Source organism: Tupaia chinensis, unplaced genomic scaffold, assembly GCF_000334495.1.
Source record: "Tupaia chinensis unplaced genomic scaffold, TupChi_1.0 Scaffold138757_1, whole genome shotgun sequence".
In the NCBI taxonomy this organism is placed as follows: Eukaryota; Metazoa; Chordata; class Mammalia; order Scandentia; family Tupaiidae; genus Tupaia; species Tupaia belangeri.
The window spans coordinates 2,853,358-2,876,650 of record NW_006198649.1 but is presented as its reverse complement, the minus strand read 5'-3'; the positions used below and the strand labels follow the sequence as shown (position 1 = coordinate 2,876,650).

The 23,293-nt window shown below is 35.3% G+C and overlaps 1 protein-coding gene and 1 pseudogene across 1 annotated transcript in view; both read right to left on the bottom strand.

Annotated features, from left to right (window-relative positions):
- LRP1B (LDL receptor related protein 1B) overlaps nt 1-23,293 on the bottom strand; it is a 1,871,701-nt gene that overhangs the window by 149,203 nt on the left and 1,699,205 nt on the right. Inside the window, exons 71-75 of the mRNA XM_027765590.1 lie at nt 22,442-22,558; nt 14,301-14,407; nt 9,270-9,399; nt 7,288-7,394; nt 6,824-6,956 (exon numbers count right to left, since the gene is read on the bottom strand). Of these exons, the coding sequence (XP_027621391.1) occupies nt 6,824-6,956; nt 7,288-7,394; nt 9,270-9,399; nt 14,301-14,407; nt 22,442-22,558 (594 nt within the window). The remainder of the gene's footprint in view (nt 1-6,823; nt 6,957-7,287; nt 7,395-9,269; nt 9,400-14,300; nt 14,408-22,441; nt 22,559-23,293) is intronic.
- LOC114004585 (aminoacyl tRNA synthase complex-interacting multifunctional protein 1 pseudogene) lies at nt 3,366-4,569 on the bottom strand (annotated as a pseudogene).

Sequence of the window (23,293 nt, the reverse complement as noted above, 5' to 3'; positions counted from 1 at the left end):
ATGATGTTTGTTTTTTTTTTTTTTTTTTTTTTTCTTTTTTTGGAGAGGTTTTTGCTATAGGGCGCATGCACTCACCAGACAGAGAGAAAGACAGAAAGCGAGAAATCACACACACACACACACACACACACACACACCTCCCAGGGGATGGCCAAGTCGCAATCCCTTCTCCTGCATTCTCCTCTTGGGATCTTGGGCATGCATGCACACGCGCCTGGCATGAGTTTAAGCCACCGGGTCCGGGACTTGAACCACTGTCGGCTATGTGGGAGTCCAGCTACATAGCCATTACGCTAACTGCTGGTCCCCCCTGGCTTTTAAGGGAGGTAAGGAAGGAGAAAGTCAGTTTTTTAAGGGATCCTGGTTGGTTATGTGGAGGAAATGGATGTCTGAACATACTTAAATCTGGTAACGATTCCGTAGACAAGATAAACTAGAAAACTCAGGAGAGAGAGCATGTCATTAATATGAGTTCCTTGAGAATTCAGAGTGGGAAGAATTTGTGATTTAGAGCAAAATAAAAGGATGAGCCTTGGCGTAGAGGTTGAATAAGTCTTTTTTAAGGGGAAGAAAAGGGAAAAGTCTGAACATACCCACATGTAGATTTGTTAATCTGGAGGCCAGATATTGAAAAGCTCATGATTTTCATTACTGTTGTGAAGTAGGTGAAGTCATTAACCAAAAAGAGGCAGGGGCAGTTTGGTAACAGATTTGAAGAAGAAAGTCAATTTTTTAACAAACTTATATGATTAATGATAGAGAAACAAGATTAGGGAAATATAGGTGGATTGATTAGACTCTAAAGTGATAGTTAAAATGAGACAAATAATTTATAGCAATATTAATATAAACATGTGTAAGGTTTTCAGCAAATAAATGCTTAGAAGAATTGGTAACGTTTACTTATATAAGTATCTCTCAGAACCACCCAACTCTAAGATACAGAAAAAATCAGATCCTTGGTGCATTTATCTGAGTATCATCCCATGAGATTTCTGATAGACCAACGTCATTTTTTAAAACTTCTGCAAGGCTAAACTCTAAAATGTTGCAATTCTAAAAATAATCTCAATTGTTAAATCCCATGTAACAAAAATACATTAATATTTAAGAACTCTTTCTTTGAAAACAATAAAAAGATAACACATGCAGTCTTTAATATCAAGAAACTAAAGATAAGAATATCAGTGTGAGGTTACTGTTGCCTTAATTTTAAATTAAAATCCATACAATATGGAGAGTTCTATTCTTTCAGAATAAAGATTTTAATGACTAAATCTCACGGCATGCTCCATTTTACAATAGATTAAATTCAAAGAGAAATTTTGAACTCTTGACACCCTCTGATTATTTTATAAAGCTCTATTTGTAGTACATCAGTCTTCCTAAAAGTCAAAAAATGAGTTTCCTAAGGTATTGCATTAGATCACATTATAATTTTCCCATAAGAGTGTTAGAGATGCCACTATTTTTATTTTTACTGAGAAAAAGAGAAATATAAGTGAAATCATAATTGTACCAGAAAGGCAAAGGTTTTGTAATAGCCTACTGAAGACTTCATTTTAACTGTAAATAATTTGCATTTCAAAAAAAAGCATCATGGGGCTACCCTGACATTCTGAGACTAATTTTGAATGCCTTATTTTGAAATGGCATGAAGCACACATAAACAATAAAAAAGGTATAATTTAAAGAGATTGGCTGTATTAAAATTCTATCTTCTTAGTCATGTTTTTGATCAACTCAGCAGGAGGTTACTAGAAAAATAGAAACGTGTCTATGAATTAACAATAGTATGTCTAAATTATAACTGAGCCTTTGGCAGGTTCACATAAATTTGGTCAAGTGCATTATCACAGAAAATAAGTATCTAGAGTTCTTATCTTAATTTGAGTGGAGAGAAGATTTAATATATGGTAATATTTTATAATTTGCATAAATAGTTTACATATTTTGGAACTGATGATTACTAAAAAGCATACCTCTTAATCTTTTCCACCAAAATTGTCATAAACAGTACAGTGAAGTTTTGGATTTCAGATCAGAATGGGTACCACGTTTCCTTGAAGTCACATATTTTACCTTTAAATTTATTAATGGTGCTTTTAATTCCACAGCATTTGGAGGTTTGACTCTTAAAGTTAAGCAGTACAGTTGATTCTTGGGAAAATATGCCTTGTTCATCTTGCAACTTTCTTACCTTTCACTTCCCAATGCAGAGTTCCTAGTAGCTCATCTCATGGGCCCATATTTTAGATAAACAGAAATGAGATTTAGTGAAAGAGAAGCTTACTGCGGCACTCCACTTCATCAATGTCTAAGAACACATTTATCCAATACCTAAATCACTTCCTGGGAGGTTTTTTTTTGTTTTTTGTTTTTACTTTTATAATGAACAACAGTATCAACACTTGCCACTTGCAATGTACTTCTTTTTTTTTTTTTTTTTTTTTTTTTTTTTTAGAGATTTTTGCTATAGGGAGTGTGTGTTTGCCAGAAAGAGACAGAGAGACAGAAAGTGAGAAATCACCCCCCCAGGGGGAATGGCTATGCCACAATCCCTTCTCTTTCAGTCTCCTCCTGGGATCTTGGACATGCACACACACATGCCTGCTGTTGAGTTTAAGCCACCGGATCTGGGACTCAAACCTCAGTTGGCTACATGGGAGTCCAGTGACATAGCCAGTAACTACTGTTCCCCTGCAATGTACTTATTCTTTAGAGCTAGCCAAAGATTAGTAATTCTTATTTTTTCTAAATGGAAAGAAATAGCCTAATATGTAGTTGGAAATTTCAGATTTTTAAAAAATGTCACCGTATTTTAAGTTTTGATTATTTTGGCAACAAAGCAAAAATTTTCAAATGCCATTTTTCCTAGTTTTTATGATATTTGGCTCTTAGAATCAACAATAGGTCATTTTCAATCTTATTACAATATGGCTAGTTGATGATTTTGACAAAAATTCTAACCTGTCATTTTTGAAGTAGAGAGGACATTTATAATTATAATGTCTCAATATACCAAAAATTCAAGGGCTTAAAATTTCATGTATGTGCCCACAAATAAGAAACCAAATATTAATCTTTTCAAGTCACCTAAATGTATAAAGAAAATTTAATCTGCTGACTGATATTCTTGCTAAAGAATAATTTTCAGAAAACATAAGTAACTTCCTCCCTGCATAATAAACAATCCAAATTTTATTGAATGTTGTGTTCCTTAATCAATCAGAAACAATAATATCAGGTAAAAAAACTAGTCTAGAAAAGAAGTAACTCAAAAATGAGCCAGTACAAATGACAAATATATTCCTTTTTATTGTTAATATTTCCTCCAATGTCTTCCAGTAATGAAACATTTTGACTTAATTGATCCCACTTTTGGCCATGATTTGAGCCCTGCATATACCCTTCTCTTTCACCTGAAAGGGTGCACCTTTCTACGTAGCCATGGACTCTGTCTGCATTGATGTGAAGGTCAGGTTGATTCTGCTCCTAAATCTTAGGATTCAACTCTTTGTAGAGCTCCCCAGGGAATGCATTGAAAGTAGTCTATGGGACCAGCAGTTGGCTTAATGGCTATGTCACTGGACTCCCATGTAGTTGACCATGGTTCAAGTCCCTGACCCGCTATCTTAAACTCACACAGGGCACAAGTGTGTGCATGCCCAAGACCCTAATCACCTGGGGGGTTATTTCTGGCTTTCTGTCTCTGTCTCTATCTCTCTCTGTCTGTCTTTCTGGTGAGCACACGTACCCTATAGCAAAAACCTCTCCAAAAAGAAAAAGAAAGAAAGTAATTTCATTTCCTGGAAGAGACTGATCAGTAGAGTCCAAGATTTCACCTTTCTCTGGTAAACTAGCAACCTTGACCATTGTTTGTGACTACTCCTCTCATGTATGCAGGTTTCAGGTTACAAAGTAAAATCACTATCTGATTCTGCAACTGTTCAAGAGAAACATGATTTAGCAGGGCACTGACAACTATTCCAGGGACCGTTTCCCCAACACTGATATCTTTTATATATAAAGAATCTGTGGGGCCAGCAGATAGCATAATTGTTACATCACTGGACTCTTATGTGGTCGAGCACAGTTCAAGTCTTGGGCCGGGTGGCTTAAAACTCAAGCTGAGTGCCATTTGTGTGCATGCCCAAAATCCCGAAAGGAGAATGGAGACAGAATTGTGATATGACTGGTCCCCCAAGGAGTGATTTCTTACTTTCTGTCTGTGTGTCTCTCTGTCTCTCCAATGAGCACATGCACCCTATAGCAAAAAATCTCTCTCAAAAAAAAAAAAAAATGCTTGCATCCGAGTGTTTTCTGGCAGTAACAATACAACCAATTCAAAGATCTATTGTGGAAACATCTATTGGTTTAGAGTCAGCACTTCCAGCCATTGATTTTTTTTCCTCCTTTTTCTCTCCTTTTCCATTTTCTCCTTTATCTTTTTTCTTCTCCTCCTTCTTTTATTTGTTCTTTGGTACCAGAAGATATGATTGCTATTTGTTTAGACCCTATCACATTTTTAGAAACCATAGAATTATCTTGCAGTGGAGTACCAGACATGAATGGTACTCGCTTCATTACATTTTAAATTTCTACCTGAAATGGCTCTTGTTTCAGTTCTTTCTTTCTTTAGTTTAGCATTTTATTTCTTTTTTTAAAAAATATTTAATTTTATTGGTTTATTATTTTTTAATTTGACCAGAAAGCCAAAGAGAGGGAAAGCAAAAAGCAAGCTGCCAGGTCCAGGATTCGAACAGTAGCTGGCAATGTGTGAGTCCAGCACCTACACCACCATGTCACCTACTGGTCCCCAGTTTAGCATTTTTGAGTGTCTCCTCTCAAAGTTTCCTGCCAATTGCTTTCTCTTTAGTAGAGCAGCTTGCTGCTTAAGCTATTCCATGATCTGATCTACCTCTGCACCCTCTAGTCTCTTCAGAACTAGTTGTATTAGTGTCATGAGTTGCCATTTGTTCCAAGAAAGAGTAGAAAAGCATCAAGTACTGGACAGAGCTCCAAGGCAGCCTCAGCCAAGGGAAGACAGGGAGAAAATTAAATACTAGACATATTAACTTTGTCATGTCTTCAGGACAAAGGATCAAATTCATATAGGATCAAATACTTGTACAAGTTATGTCATTAGAACATAATTACCTAGCATCAAAGAAACTCAAGAAAGTTCTAAGTGTGAGTGCAAAGGGAGGAGAACTTGGATACTTTGTAAGTGATTGAATAAAAGATTTTAATATCTTTTATTAGTGAGATTAAATGTTTAGTAGGATAATTTTCAATTGGAAAGACACTTCAAATTTCCTAGTTCTTCTATGATAAGATGCATAGAGAATGAGTAGACTATACAGCCAGGAAGCTAAAATGAAATCATTAACTCATGACCCTGATTGCTAGGTTGCATTGTTTCTATGCAACCAGGTAATCTTGAGTAAAGATTGACATAACCACACATACCCTTAAATAAAATTAATCTAGTAGAAGTAAATAGGAGGTGCTGGAGACCAGTTCACTGGTAGTAGCAGAGCCCAGTAAAGAAACACAAGGATAAGGAACTGATTCAGTGGTGTAACTGAGGCTCAGAGGTGGAAATGATTAGCTCGAGAACGTTGAATGTCATCCTGAACTCTCTGCATATGAGTCAAGTACAACTCTTTGAATGCAAGGAGAGTGGCTGGTACCAGAGTGCCAACTGCAGAAAGTGAGTATGAACACATAAACAAAGGTAGAGACAGTCACTAAGGATGTTTAACCTTCATGACTCTCTACCATAAACTGCAGATTTTAAATAAACCTAAAATTTCTTCTGCTGACTATAATAATTCTTTATCAGGTTTGGGATAGAGATATTATCTGGTCATAAGCATCTGAGGTAATATTGGGAAAGTGGAAGGTCTTTTTCCTTGGGTTACTAGATAGTTACAGAAGCAAATATTTTAGATAGATTTAAACTATATAAATGTCCTGGGTGCACATGCAGTATCTAGCATCTGTCTGTTGATAATGGTCCAAATATTCTGGTGAAGTCCATCAGAGATGTTGGTAAACAGGCCAACAAAAACAATCTTAATTTTAAACAACATATTTAGCAATATGAAAAAAAATAAGCATTGTTCGATTTGCTATCATTTTAAACTTTAGCACACGTGGTTTTTGCTTTCATTGACTGGCTTACTCTGAAGTAGTAACATGATTGCTTTTAATGCTATGGTTTACAACTAAAAAGTTGTTATCTGTCAGCAAATCAACTTCACATAGGTAGAAAACAATATGGGACAATTCTGAAAGTTGTCTTCTACACCAAAAAGTGCAGATAATTTACTCGATGATACAGCAAGAAAAACCTTGGAGCTCCACCCGTAGCCTGTATATCATACAGAAAATGAATGTATGCAATCGAGTGTACCATATGCTGTTCCTATTGTTTCAGAGAAAGACAAGCAATATGGAACAGAGGCATACATGGAAAATATTCTGGCAGGAAAGGTTATAGTTATTATGTTCTCTGTACTCCTCAAATATCCCGGACCTAGCCTCCTGTCTGAAGATCTACTCATGGCAAGCGCTTAACCAACACTTGCATTTCAGTTGTCTTTGTTGTACACAGATTGAGATTATATTCTGTCTAAAAGTGACCTGGATTTTGCTTATTTAGAATAGACCATTGTGTAATGAAACTAGAAAAACTAGAGTCATTTAGTGATCTTATGATCTTATCCTCTGCTTCTCACATACACTATATAATCTGCACACCACCAGGACGTCTATGATCTTCTTTGCAGGCACAAAAACTAATAAAATACCTTACCTCTGTCACAGTTCTCTTCATCACTGCCATCCACGCAGTCATGGCTTCCATCACACAGCCATCTAATTGGAATACAGTGGGCTTTATTTTTGCATCGAAACTGATCTTCCTTACATTCAGTCACACAGTCCATCTGTTCAAATACAAAAGGGCACTGCAGTTTTCATTAACGATAATGATATAATCACAGGCAAAATAAACATGCAGCTTGTAATACTTGAGATTTATTACGCTCTGTACTTTCTTTTACTTTGGCCCAATGAATAGGACCTCTACAAATGACATGGGCTTTAGTATAAGTACAGCATGAAGATTCAGATACTTGCTGAAATTATTGCATTCAAGGTACTTGTCTAATATTTTAGACAGTGTGAAGAATCAAGATTTCCTTTATTTGAATTACATTTGCTTTATCAAACCTAATTGATGTAATTCAAATATTTTAATTGAATGATAAAGGTTACCTCATCGGAACCATCAGCACAATCATATTCTCCATTACATCTCAAAGATGCTGAAATGCATCCTCCACTGGCACATATATATTCACTTGATGAGCAAGTAGGAGAAGCTGAATATAATGATAAAGTTGAGATTGAGATACAGGAAAAGAATGACTTGTTTGAGAGATAAAGACATATATAAGCCTATAAAGATATAAATTTGTAAATAGCAGTAAGAATAGCTTATATTATTTAAACTATATTCAACACATGGTGTTAAACAGTTACTTAAAATATGCTCTAAGATACAGTTGTATTATATCAGATATACTTCAGTGACGTAACGACCTGTGAAGTAAGACTATAACTCATTAGTGTACAGAAAGAAAAAAAACATACTTGATATCCTCCATCCATTTGATTTTGAAGAGTTAAATGAATGTTTCACAATTTAAAGTTAATATCTATGTTTTTCTTTTTAAAATTTTTGCCATAAGGTGCTTATGTTCTCCAGACAGGGACAGTGAGAAATGGGATGACCAAGGCACAATCCCTTCCCCTCCATGCTCCTCTCAGAATTCTGGACATGCACCTGTCGTGATTTTAAAGCCACTGTGTCCGGGACTCAAACTGCTGTCAGCAATGTGGAAATCTAGACCATTGAACACCATGCCACCTGCTGGCCCCAACTTAATCTTCTAAATTATTAAGCCCTCAAATTATTTTCAAAACTGTAAAAATGTTTAGTAATCCTTGGAAATGGTAATTGACATATGCATTGTATAAAACAAAAAGTGAAATCTTGGCATGGTCTCATAGGCACAATGATTTCTGTAAATGTAACAGTTGAATACATTTTAAAAGTGTATTGCTTGGGATTTTAAATATAAATATATAAACTGTAAATATATAGTTAACCAAACCTATAGAAATTACAGTATTATTTGCGATACAGAAATTACAAATAAGAAATGGACAAATAAGTTACTACCACTACCCAGCCTAATTAACTGACCTAGGAATTATGCCAGCTGCCTTTGTCTATGGGTTTCTGTTTGTTATGCTCACATTCAAACCACTGGGGTTCAGCGTTATATTAGACCACTACATGGACAAATGCACTTACATAATGACATTGTGGTCTGAATTGCTTCATCTAGAGACACGAAAAGGCTTTTTCCTTGGGTTTTAATCAGCAGCGCTTGTCTAAAAGTCTGTATTAGTAAGGAGTCTAAAAAAGTGTCTGGATTCAGTAAGAAAGAAAGAGGTAATCAACTAGCAATGTTAATCATGTGTATGATATTGGGCATGGTTAATGTGTGTGCCTTATATCTGCTGCTGTGACCTACTCTCTGATGGTCAGAACATTTTCATGGTTATACATATATTATTTTATGATTTTCCCCAAGTAGTGTTTTCTATAAGATAATAAATATAGTTTAAATAATCAAATAAAAAATTAGGCATTGTAATAAATTAGTACATTTATGGATCCATATTTAAGAAATTGAAATGCATATTTTTTGTTTCCTTAGGTTGTTTGTTTTTGTAAACTCTGACTTTGTTTCTTAATTTTATTTTTCTTTAAGCCCTAAATGTAAATATAAATAATATACTTACATTTTGGTTCGTCTCACATTGAAACTACTACACTCTGTTTAATAACCTCAATTCTCATAACTGAAACCCTGACTTATTGAACTTAACAGTTTCAACATATTTCATTTTGCTATCTTGAGAAAACAATTCCAAATGTTGTTAGAAGATACAGAAACCAGAAAATCAAATTTGAAGGAATAATGTTTGAATCTCATACAAAAGTAATAATCTTATCTGCTAAAATACTTTTAAGACAAATGAAGTCATACCACTTAACTTATCCACAGGTACATCAGGTTATTTCTTAAAAACAGTAAATGCATGCATATTTTTGCATATTGCTACTTAAATCGAAATTCAAGGTAAAATGTCTATTAAATTAAGTATCATCTTCATCATTTTACCTGGCTCACAGTTCTTCTCATCTTCCCCATATTTGCAGTCTTCGTGACCATCACACTTCCACTTTACTGATATACACTGACCATTGGAACACTGGAACTGATCTCTGGAACAACTTGTTTCACAATTTCTCTGTCAAAAGCAACATAGATGTAATTAAATTATATTTCCAGGAAAAAAGTTTACAAGTTCAAAAGATAAGTAGAAAACATATGCATAGAAGCCTAAAAATGTAGAAATCATGTCTACTACGTACAAGTGGATCCGATGGCTACATTTTAATCACATAGCTATATAACATAATTATAACAACTTTCCACTTTTATTTGTCTCTATGACCCACAATAAAAAAGGGAAATGAAAAAAGGAACACCAAATTTACGTGGGACCAGCAGATGGCATAATGGATACATCGCTGGACTTCCATGTAGTTGATTGTGGTTCGAGTCCTGGACCTGGCAGCTTGAAACTCAGGCCGGGTGCATGTGTGTGTTTGTGCCCAAAATCCTGAGAGGAAAATGGAGGAGAAGGAAAAGTGGTGTGGTCATTCCCCCAGGGTATGATGTCTTGCTTTCTGTCTCTCTCTGTCTCTCCAGTGAGTGCACACTCCCTACAGCAAAAATCACTCTCAAAAAGAGTTTTATGTTTTGTTATATTAATTAAATGGCTATGATAGAGACTATGGAGGGAAAAAAAAAAAAAAGATCTCAGAAGATTTTCAACCTGAGGCATGATAATGAAGATGGTGGGATCCCACATTACCAATTGTGCTGTTTGAGCCCTGGACCCTGCATTTTGGGAAATACACTAGTTGCATGTGCGTGCATAGCCCATATTTAAGTTCCACAAGGATGGAGAAATAGAAGAGATGAGAGTGTGAGGTGACCATTCCCTTCTGGGAATGATTTCTCACATGCTTCACCACCACCTCCATCCCTGCCCCATCTGATGAGCGCATGCACACTCCAGCAAATCAAAAAAGTTATTTATAAATAATTACACCCAGTTTATTGGGGCTGTGGAGTGTGAGGGGATAGAATGTGAAACAAACAAAAATCCTAAGGCAAATCTGTTTTGCAATAGCCAAACTTCCCATAGTGTTCTTTCTCCTTCTCCCCACTCATTTTTTCTGCTACACCTGTCCTTTCACAGTTTAGTTGGTGTTAATAATTCTCCTTTTTCTAATATTTGTTCACAAAGAACTGTGAGATGAGCTGTCACAGTTGGCATTTCTGTAAGATATCGGAGGGATGTTCAAAATGTCCATGGAGAATGCCTGTTACAATAAAACTATACGTGGATTTCAATTGTCGTTTGTTATGTTTTGTTTTTTGATTTTTTTTTTTTTTGCAGTGAAATAAACTCAGATTTTAATGTCATTTTCCATCAAGCTTTTGAAGCCCCCTGGTATGCAGATGTTATTTGGGAGTCAGACAAGAGAGCAGATTGACCTTTGGTGATCTTTTGATTCTACATATGAGATAAATTAAAGGAATGACCTAGAAATTCACCTTTCCTGGATCTGAATACTCTGGTAAATCTGATGTTCCAATGAAGTATCTTGCTTGGATGATGTTTTCTTGTTGATAATTCCTATTTTGTCATAATATGTTAGGTTGCACTTTGCATTGTGGGTTCAACACTCCCAGTTTGTGGAACCCCAGGGAGTGACACATGTCCAAAGACTTGCTTTTTCCAGTTTTACTCTCATGTAAGGAAGGAGAGTGTATTTTCTAAATTTAGTTAATTTTCCCTTTTCTGCTTGGAAATTGAGTTAGATTGCCTGTTATGTGAGTGATTTTCTTCTTCTTGCCTTTCCCCCAGAATTAAAGTTTTTAAAACCATCATTTGCCAGGGACTTTCACAGATAAAACTACAGAAAAAAATAAGAGTTACTCTCCATATGTGAAGAACCGATGACTAGTAATGAAAGACCAAGAACTAAAGCAACAACTGCAGTAAGATCTATTCAATGGGCATGGTTTAAACTGTAGCCTTTTTAAAAAACAAAACACATTATCTTATTCACAAGAGAGCAGCTTTATGTGCACGCAGGAGGGGAAGGGAAAAAGAACTAAGCAATCTTACAGGTTTTTGGTCCCATTCCATATCTCAAAAAAAAATGGTTTTGAGAGCAACTGAGGGAAGAGGTTGGAAAATGGGGGAGTGCAAGAGGGAGGGAATCAAAGGGATAAAAGAAAGAAACAAAACATTTAAGGGACAAAGAAATGAAAAATGGTCTGTTGATGATAATATGTATGGTAATATCTTTGATTGAACCAATATACAGTGTATTCAGGATAGGAAAATTCATTTGGTATGCTGTAATTATACATAGTGATTTAATATAAATAAATAAATATAAAAAATAAGATTTTGTTCTGTAAAAATTGAAGTGTAATGTGTGTGTGTCTATATATGTGGTATGATTAATTATTATTTTAGAGTTTTAAAAACACACGGCAAAGTAAAGCAAATAGTATAGTAAACCCACTGTGATCACCAAGTAATTCAACGATTACCAACACTTTGCTTTAAATGTTTTATCCCTTCTCCTTCCTCTTATTTACATTCTAGAATATTTTATTTTATTCTATTTTTTTAATTTTTAATTTACAATAGGGCATATGTGTTGCTGGAGATAGAAAGTGAGAAGCACCGCCTGGGGGCTGGCCATGCTTCAATCCGTTCTCCATGTGCTCTAAAGCAAAACAAAAACAAAAACAAAAATAAACAAACAAATGAAAAACCGAGAGAGAGAGACAGAGAGAGAGAGAGTTAATTTTATTCTCATGGAGATTTAGCATGAAAATGCCTCACTATATGGAGATATATTTGGCCATCAAATAACTATGTCCACCATTAATGTATGGCATAAGAGAAGTGGTGATAATAAGATGACAATATGCATGAGATTTTGAAAGGTGTTCGATTATGTAACTTGCACATCTTATTAATAAAGCCATAGACAATATATCTCCACTGTTTGATGTTTCATAAATTACATAGCCTGGTGGAACATTAAAAAACCAAAACTAAAATGAAAACATTTTTATGGTATGTATGAGTTGATGTGAAATGTATTTTCCTGTTTTAAAAATGCTTAATATAGAGACCAGCAAATGGCATAATGGTTACATTGCTTGACTTCCATGGGCTCAACCATGGTTCGAGTCCTGGACTCGATGGCTTAAATTTCACACCGGGTGTGTGTGTGTGTGTGTGTGTGTGTGTGTGTGGTGCCCAAAATCCCAAGAGGAGAAAGGAGGAGAAAGGATTGAGACATGGCTAGTCCCCCTGGAGGGGGTGATTTCCACCTTCTATCTCACTGTCTCTCTGGTGAGCACATGCACCCTATAGCAAATATCTCTCTTAAAAAAATGCTAAATAAGCATATGGCTGGTCAATGTGAAAATTTAACTTCCTTGTAGTTTTTAAAATCTTTTGTTTTGACCTTTGTTTTGTAACTATATCCATTAGCAAAAGCACTATTTTTAACTTATCTTAATATTAGTTTGCATTATATAGGATTTGTTGGTCTTCCTATTAGACGTGCATTACAGGCATCTGTTTCCAAAATTTAGGCTCCCAAATGAATAGGGTAACTTTTTCAAAATGGTAGGAGAATGAAAGATTGTCCAATCTTGATTAGAATGCCTGATGACTAGAAGAGATCTAACTTTTGTGTTTTATGTATATTTTTTAGTTTGTTTTTCTATGAGATAGAGACAGACAACAGAAAGAGAGAGCATTCCCAATGTGGTCCTGATGCCTTGATCCAACACCAGCTTTAGTCAGCCTAGGATCATGGGCACATGTGTGCCTAGCTTACTCATGAAGGTCTCTGTCCATGAACCTGGAACCTCCCATGTAGATCAGCTTTGCAGAGCATCACATTTTACTGCTGCATTATCACCCAACCACAAGGTTTTATAAATAGAAGAGATGTGCTGCATGTCCCAAAGGGACAGGAGATCAGTGGATACTTAGCAAAGTTGGAGCAAAACAGAAAACTCCAGAGCTTCAGGGAGGATCCAAGTCAACAGCTAGTGGAGGGCATTTATGAGATGTGAGTACATATACTTGTCAACCAGAATAAAGGGGCTCTAGGGCATCATTGTTACACAGAGGGAGGCATAGCGTCCACTGGGACCAATGACCTGCCTTTCCTTCACCTCTGATTGGACTTGATTGCACAGGTCATAGATTCCCAATAATATCCAAGAGAAGTAGAAGAAATCACTAAAGGTAAACAGCACTAGGCTTCTTTCTGATCTTGGAAAGGGATAGATTGGGGTCATTTTAGATTTGAGTATATATATATAGGTGGGTGTGTGTGTGTGTGTATTTCCATGTGCTGATTATTTTTAAAGCATCATTGAGTAATTTACCTGAAAAAAATGTGCCCCAAGATACAAAAGTAACAAATTATGTGAAGTATTATAAATGTTACCATTATCTCAGTTCAAAAAATTATCCGGAATTATAAGGAGAAATTCTAAACTTTTTCACATAAAGTTGTGGGCTTTAAGGCCTACGAGCCTTATTATAAATGGATTGTGATTCATCACCTAAACAAAACTCAGCCTGTGGTTTCATAAAAATTGATGACCCACATCGAAGTCTATAAGACTATATCTACCGAAGAAAGAGACTGGGGAAAAGAAACTGTTTAAAATGCATAAAAATATTAGTCTTGACTATAAATACTGCAGCAAATTTATGAACAAATTCACAGATGGCAAGGGCATCAGCTTCAGGGAATAGGGTTTTCAAACATCTTATTCCCAACCCAGCCATTCACCGGTTGAGGTAAAAGAGACTATAAACTTAACTGACAACAGCAGCAGAGCGCTATTCCCTAAGTGGGTGTGCGCGGTACAGCGCGTGGATGTAATGCTTCCCTCAGCGTGTTAGGCGCTGAGTGCATGTCAGAGTGGTCCTGGTCTCCCTGATTGGACTGAATGATAACAATTACACATGTAGTTCTAAAGAGATGGTTTCTTTTAATTTTATTTGATAAAGATGCCTACCTCGTCAGAGCCATCGGCACAGTCAAAATCTCCATCACACCAAAACCTTGAGGAAACGCAGTCCCCGTTGGCACAGAGGAAATCTTTCAATGTACATGTCTGTGGCTCTGAGGATAGAAAAACAGCATAGGGTTATTCTAGTACAGGCAACGTCACTCTCAAATTTATATGACAAGGTAGCATTAAAGGAAGAAAAAAAGTTAGCAAACAGAACCAATACATTGTTTAGGAAAGTATCATGAAGCAAATATGAAAATATGATACATAATATAATCATTTTTAAAATTTATTTTTAAAGTCATGAATAGAAAGAGAAATTAGAAGAAAAGACAAAAGATTAATAGCCTACTGTTTAGGCACAATGGCAAAGTAAAATAAAAAGGATAAAAATCCACATACTGTTATGACAATGACCTTTTCAGGTGTTGGAGTTCCAAGTCATTTAATATATTTACTTTGAAAAAGACATTTTGTAGGGACCGGCATATGGTCTAATGATTTCATCACTAGACTCCCATGTACTTGACAGTGGTTTGAGTGCGTGTGTGTGTGTGTGTGTGTGTGTGTGTGTGTGTGCCCAAAATCCTGACAGGAGAGTGGAGAAGGGATTGAGGTGTGGCCATCCCCCTGGGGGGTGATTTCGTGCTTTCCATCTCTCTGTCTCTCTCTGTCTCTCCAGTGAGTGCATACGCATTCTAGCAAAAATCTCTCTTTAAAAAAAAACATTTTGTGACTTTTTGTACCATGGTGCTGTTTATTCACTGGAGAGTAAATCGAGCCTTTGGATCTTGATTTTTAAAATATGTATTCTTATCACTTTCTAATGATTCCATTTTCCCCCCAAAATTCAGAATGAGTGGAACAAAAAAGATATACGGGAATGCTATTAGATATGAGTAGGTAAGTAGAGGTTGAAAAATCAGGAGTGGACTGGCCATGTTGCCTAGTGGTTAAGGGAGCTAGAACCCACATGACCAGCCACACCGTTTGAATCCTGGCTCTGATGGCTTCTAAAAACCTGCTGGGTGTGTATGTATGTGTGTGTGCACTTAAAAGCTTGTCGGGATGAAGAAATGGAGGAGAAAGGATTGTGTGTGGTGTGATCACGGTCCATTAGGAGATACTTTCTCCTTCCCTGTCCTTCTGTTTTTCTGTCTCTCTCTGGCAAGCTTCCACATGCCCTGGGAGGGGAGGGGAGCTTTTTTTTTTTTTTTTTTTTTTTTTTTTTGGCAACTGCCTATTTGTTTATATAATTGCTTGTTTTTTGCCCTGTATTGTTTACCTATAAATTTATATAATTCACTAGTTATCTATTTAATTATGCTTCATCATGTTCCACATAGGACAGAAGCCAAATTTTTAATTTATGATTTTTCGACTTAACTTCTATGGATATGCTTCACCTGGACAATGAAATAGGATTTCAGAATATTTTTTCCTGAGGGTAATCAATTGTACTGCAGGAGATCATTTCTTGTTTAGTTACCTTTTTCTCTGTACATGAGCTGCATTTACAGTTATGATACACAGTATAATATTCTAATGTTAAGAAATATATGAGAATATATGATAATAGGTAAGAAATAAGGGGAATAGGTAAGCAACACTAAACTCAATGAAATTCTATAAAAAGCCCAATTTTCTGAAAAAAGATTATAAATAATTCAGCCTGCCTTTGGACATTGCTCAAAACAATGACTTAGTTTCCAGGTATAAGGTAAATTTTTGATTACTTGATGTCATGAAGGCTCCTAGATTTCTATATGAGGAACCCCTTTGAGAACATTGGATGAATGGCAGAATGTATAATATGTAACAGACATTATTTTCTTTTGCTCTGGGTCTTATTTTATTTTAAAATACCATCTTCAGGCTATGAGTAAGACAAGATGCCATTCAATAGATGGGGAAGAAAACACCAAATGGATAATCCCTATCCTGTCTCCATGCTCTTTGGTTTACTGAGTATGACAAGAGCTATTTTTTTTGTCTTTATCTGTATTCATATATATTGTGTTTTAATCTTGAGAATTCACTTTAATACTATTGTTACTAATTACAATAATTATAATAATTTCCAGCTACTTATTGCTTATTGTTTTGGGCATCAGGTGAAGATAATACTATTTGAATTAACTTATCAACAAATCCTTATAATACCTCTATAAGGTATACAGTATTGTTTTATTCTTTTCGGTAGGTAGAATAACAAACTCACTCCAAATCACCCAACATGTACAAGTTCTAATACTGAATTTAAACCAAACCAACCTGGTATAAGGCCTGTACATCTTACCACTAGGGTATGTCATTGTTTCACACTCTAGTAAGGGAATAAGAAGTGCTCACAAATTACAGAGTTTAACATTAAAGTCCTGCCTACGGCATATGGATAGCAATGTCTATTTTACTTAACACTAATGAGAGAGCTCTTCTGCACTAATTACACAAGTGTGCACTAAAGACATTTCACCCTTTTTTATTTCTTTTGTTTGCAGATACATGCAGCTTTATTCTTAGAAAAAATATAGTAAATATGTTGAATTTCTATAAAAATAAAAGGTAACAACCAAAAAGTTTTCATAAAAAAGGATAAAGAGAGAGAATATTTAGGACATATAATACTTAGATATTTAAAAACAGAAGAAAAAACATCCCTTTTCATGGGTCTGGGGGTGACATGGATGGAATAAATTCTACCTCTAATATTTTAATTTGCTTCATAAAAATATTTATTTAATTTTATTAATTATTGTTATAATTTTTAAACTTTGCTATAGGCCACATTCTCAGGATAAGGAAAATGAGAAAGCAAGCCATCAGGTCCAGGACTCAAATCATGGTTGGCCATGTGAGACTCGTGACCTAACCCCAGGCCACCTGCCATCCCCTCTAATTTGCTTTTATCCTAATTAAAACCAAGTGAACTTATCAAGTAGTAAACAGAAATGATTTCCCAGGGTTTGGTCCCTTGACTATAGAGAGACGATGAAATCACAGATGAAAGTTTATAAGAAATGATGTGGCCAGTTATTAAGGCACTTGTCCAATAGTTCCACAGACCACTTGTACTAGAGACTTTATCCTAACATTATGAATTATTCTGTTTCAATATGAGGATACAAAGATTGATTTTGGGGGAGGGGTGGAAGAGGTTTTGGTGCAAATAGAAATTCTGTGTGTTTCTGTCATGTTTTGCGTTATGTATACATGCACAAATGCCTTCAAGGAATCGTGGAGCTAGCCTATTTCTAACTTTCCTTTTTATACCTCATAATCTTGTGCCACTAGATAGTTCAAAAAGAAATTTTCTCTTGAAGAAAATGCAATTCAGTTATGAGAAAAGGGGATTCTTTTCTCTTATCACTTATCTTACTTTGAATCTTTTAGATAAAATCTAAAAACAATTTTCAGAGTTTGGCATGATAGTTAGCATTTTTCTTGTGTAAAAGAACAAAAAGAATATACTTGAAAGCTAACCCATCTGGAAAGAAATTTTGAGGCTCCTATTTGCTCTAGTATTTTTAAAATGTCATTCCCACACTAGTTCTATCTATTACCTATATATTCTCGGACCAAAACAGGTGGGGAAACCTACGCATGAACGATTCACCAGGTTTGCCATGAATTTTATCTAGACAGGCCAGCCTGGCAACCAAGAAGACTAGCAAAGCATGCAGTCCATGTTTTGGAAGGTTAATCTGGGTTCTTTAATACGAATAAGAATAAGAAATAGCATCATAAAGACTGGTCACTTCCTTTAGTATTAATGGAGCCAAAGACATCCAGTCTCAGACTGAAGAGCTTTGAAATCCATATTGCACACGGCGGAAGAAAACAGAATTCAGAAAATAACAATGATTTTTAAACCTATGGAGTTAATGGCAGAGCATAAACACTCCCAGATTCATTTCTCTGTTGAGTATATTATCATAAACCTTTGTTAATAAGATCAAGAGTTATATGAATGTGGGTGTAAGCATCTGGGAATTTAAAAAATACAATTAGTATAATTGACATCCTATACAAATAATCTTCTGATATAAATTCAGTGTGAAAGCACTAGAAATTCAAATAAAGCAGAAGCAGCTTGTTTCTCTATATAAACCTTAATCTAGTTCATCGAGTGCCTCAGTATTTTTAAATCTATTGGATTGTTAGCTATTTCTTAATAATGCAAATACATGAATTTATTTCACACATCAATTCCTTAGAAGGCTTGCATGCCGTGTATTGTTATTTTTTGTTGATATAGTATATGTATTGAGATTTCACAAGTATTTCTAAAACTTGGATCCAGATTTTAAAAACTCCAATGACAATTAAACTTTCTGATTTTAAGAGCAAAAATTATTGCCGAAGAAAATACCCTTTCTGAACTCTTGACAAGGGAAATGATGAGCAGATGACAATGAAATGACAATGGACTAATTATGCCACGTAAATATCAAAAAGTAGAAAGGCCATTAAATATAAAACATAGCTGGCAGTTAATAGCTACACTACTACTTGAGTTCTTTCCATATCTGAGACTGGAGTGTTTCCAACACAATTTGAAAAGTCAATTTATTAAATCAGATTTACAAACAAGTAAGTCCAAAAGAGACTTTAAAAATATGTCGCTCCTGTTTTTTGAACTAAAAGACTTATTATTTACTAGCTCGGTGTGTTTCCTACTTAATAAATGGCTAATAGTAGTTGCCAAATATAAACCACATTGCCTATCATTAGCCAATGATATTTGTAATATATGATGACAATATAGCATTGTCTTAATATAATTATGTAATTATATTAGCATAATTAGCACTTTATACATCTAACGTAAATACACATATACATATATATGCAAATATATGTGTGTTAAGGCAACAGGATATATACATATATATTGATATATATCATTCATAATAGTTTCAATAAAAAAGACAATATCTTTTTCAAGATGGTATCTTCAAATATGGCCCTGTTCTCTAGATCACTTGATGTTTCTTGACTTTACACGTTTAGCATGCTAATACGCTTTGATACTCGTCTTCATGCTCTTACATTTGTTTATTATTCTTGAAAGTTTAATATGTTAACATGCTTTATAAAAAAAGTTTATTTATTATATGAGTAAGAGACAGAAAAAGAGTCAGGGTCTTGATGTTACAATCTGTTCCCAGCTTCAGCCAGCTCAGATCATGGGCACACACATGCCCAGTAAATCGAAGGTGGTCTCTGGATGCAAAGCAGAGTCTGACTCGTAGAGCTCTGACTCACGTCATTGTGCCATGATTTGACTACTTATTAATATGCTAATCCCATCTTGTATATGCCTTTATTTGTCCATGTCACAATTGTAATATACTTCATGCTTGTTCACTGTCATCTCTCCTCTGTAGCTTTATTTTTTTAAAGAATTACTTATTTATTTAATTCCATTTGTTATTATTATTTTTTTTAATTTGACCAGAGAGAGACAGAGGGAAGGGGAAAGTGAGAAAGCAAGCCACCAGGTCCAGGACTCGAACCGCAGCCAATCATGTGGGAATCCAACACCCTTAGCCACTATGCCACCTGCCAGCCCCTCCTCTGTAATTTCATTAATATTACTTTTCTTAGTTAAGAAGCTCAAAGTGAACAGAAATGGAAAGAGAACCACACTTAACAGTATTTTGAACTGTGATGCTTGATATCACAGGCACTTCTCTGCTTCTTCATAGGGGCTCTGTAACTATAATGATTTAACATTGAACTTCCACAGTGACAGGTGGGAGTCAATGTTCTTTCTCCTTCCTTCCTTGCATCAAAGGCAGACTTCTAGATCTCAGTACAATGATACTCAGTTACTCAGAAAACCCCAGAAGACTCAGAGCAAGCTCTCTCAACCTTCATTCTTCTCTTTCTTTACTTAATATAACAGAAGCCTAACTTCATATGTTTTCTTTTTTAGAGAGAGGTTTTTGTTATAGAGCACATGTGCTTGCTAGAGAGAAAGAGAGAGAGATACAGAAAGAAAGATATCACCCCTGGCACGGGGATGGCCGCACCACAATTCTTTTTTTTTTTTTTTTTCAGCTGCTGGGTCTAGAATTCGAACCCTGGTCAACTACATGAGAGTCCAGTGTGACCTAACCATTGCACCATGTGCTGGTCTCAAGAAGCCTAACTTCTGACACAATTTCAACTATTCCCATGAACAAGATTCTCCAAGATTTAAGTCTTCAGTGTTGATCTCTCACCTGCTATCTGTTCTCAATATCCTTCAGACAAAGGCATTCCCTCCAGGTGTCTGTGGATAACTAATACTAAATATATCAAACCTGAGCTAAGTACACACTTGTGTATTTAAGCTTTAGTATCAAAAGAAATTACGATATGTGTATATATATAGATATATATATATATATATACACACACACACACACATAATCATTTATTTATATTTACTTTTCATTCCTATCATCTTCATCCTAATAGTTTTTTTTAAGTTCTTTCCTTTTTTCTTTCTTTTTTCCTTCATGAGAGAAACAGAGAGAAAAAGAGAAAAAGAAAGACAGCTTTTACATGATCTCACTGTATGGTTTTCCCACTCCTGCCACACGCACAGTCTGATAGCCAGGATCAGGTATACTAGGCCACCCAATCAGATTTTGATTTCAGTCACTGCATAGGTGTGAAAACTTGAAACATAAAGGTTTTTTAAACTGCTGATTAAACGAATCTAAAACATTGTGATGACTCTGCAATGTTCCTTACTCTTCTAAAAACTATGGTCATTGAGACCAGCAGTAGCATAATGGCTATGTCACTGAACTCCCATGTAGTCAACTGTGGTTCAAGTCCCGGACCCTTTGACTTGGACTCACGCCGGGTGCATGTGCACGCATGGCGAAGATCCTGAGAGGAGAATGGAGGAGAAGGGATTGCGACGTGGCCATCCTCCCGGGGGATGATTTCTCACTTTCTATCTCTCTGTCTCTCTGGTGAGAGCATGTGCTCTATAACAAAAAAAAAAAGAAAAAGAAAAAGAAAAAGAAAAAAATCCTCTCAAAAAAAAAAAAAAGACCATGATCAGATAACTGTATGAAAAGGGTGTTATAAAAGTTCCCATATTCATAGTCTTTCATAATTGTATAGATCCAGAGATCTCATAGTTAATGTACTTAATTCTCAAATCAGGTGGAATTGTTTTGAAAGTCATTCAAAACACTAGTTGATACTTTGCAAGATAAATACTCAAGTAGTTTATTAAGGTTTTCACACTACTAATTACACGTTAATGCGACATTTTCCTATGTAAATTTAGTCTTTTGCCTCTTGGGAAATGAATGCTTTTAGTCCAATGAGATTCTTCTCATAATAGACATCCTTGTTACTAATCTGCATCAAATCCTTTTCAAAAGTAGCCAACTATAAATATTTAATAAATAGAATTTGACTATTATCTTATTTTAAATATAGTTATATTGCTTTCTTTGTTTAAACAACCATGCATAGAAGTGGTTGTGAAATATATTCAGAAATTAATGTTGGAATACAGAAATACTATGACAATTTTACATAGTGTATACTTTTTAGATAATAAAGTAGTTTGGTAATTATTGTTTTTAAACTTATTCCATAAAAAATGCAAGAGGCAGAGGATAATAATAGTGTTATTCTATTTTCAGAGAAAAGCATCCTCAATACGTATGGTGTTCACCACTCCAGAGAATAAATGATATTTCACTGAAAGATGCTCATGGGTGAATTTATAGTGTAAAAGGATTTGAGACTGAAATGAAATGAGTGCCATCCATTAAAGAATGAGATGTTTTGTACTGTCTCCACACCACTCAGCTCATTGTAAGAACTTGCATCAAGAGCTTCCTTCATTGCATACTAATGGGTTGCATTAAACCTCATGACACTTTCATGCCAATTCTGAGAACTGTAAGAAAATAACTCCCAGAATGAACATTTCAATAATTCTACCATTTGAGATTCAGGTCACTGTAGTCTGAATATTCTTGTCCAAATGTGAATATATGTATTAAAATGTGAGATGCAGGACAGATAGGTTCAAATTTATACTCTAACGGAACTAAGAATTGCCATTCTACTTATTGAGTGGGCTGTCAAGCTTGCAACATTATTAGGCATGTGTTACTTACTACAGTTTTCTTCATCTGAATTATCACTGCAGTCATTTTGGCTATCACATCGCCAGTGATCTGGAATACAGTTGTTGTTTTTACACTGGAATTCATGAGGTCCACAGGTCTTTTTATCTGCATTGGAAATAAGCAGAGTTTGCATTATTGGCTTACATGAAGGTATCCTTCACAATATCCTGTCATGTTAAATCTGTGACATATAACATTTTCTCAGACTTTAATTCAGTTACTGACTTAGAAGCATTCCTAAGAAAAATGGAAGGCCAGTGGTGAATAAGCTTCACCTTTTTGTATGCTGTGATTGGTCATGTCTCTATCACAAACGAATCACAAAACAATTGATTGAACCATCCAAGCAAAGTCAACTCAATCAGTCAGAAAAGAAAACAAAAAACTTATTCAAAACTATCCTACCCTTTAGGACATTTTCTACCTAACCCACCTTCTATTTTTGCTATAAAGCAGCAAAAAAGAAGTGATTGTTAATCAAACTCCAAGGCTGTCCTCTGCTTTTCCTCCCTAAAGAGCTCTTACTCATACTCTACCTATGAGTTGCTCTTTTTACATCCTGGTCATTGTCTAGTCACAAACTCATAGATTACAATAATGCCTTCCATGTGTACAGAACTGGAACATTTCACCATCTCACCGAAACTTTAAACAATCTCACTGGATTGAAGAATTCACAAATCTTTCACTCATTTATTTCCTTCATAAGATGACAGATAAAGAGAAGAGTAAGAGAGGGAAAGAAAGAGACACCTTCAACAGAGTCTTCATGTCTCAATTCAACCCAAGCTCTGTAGCCAAGCAGGATCAGTCACACTCACGACATAGCACTGCCTGTAT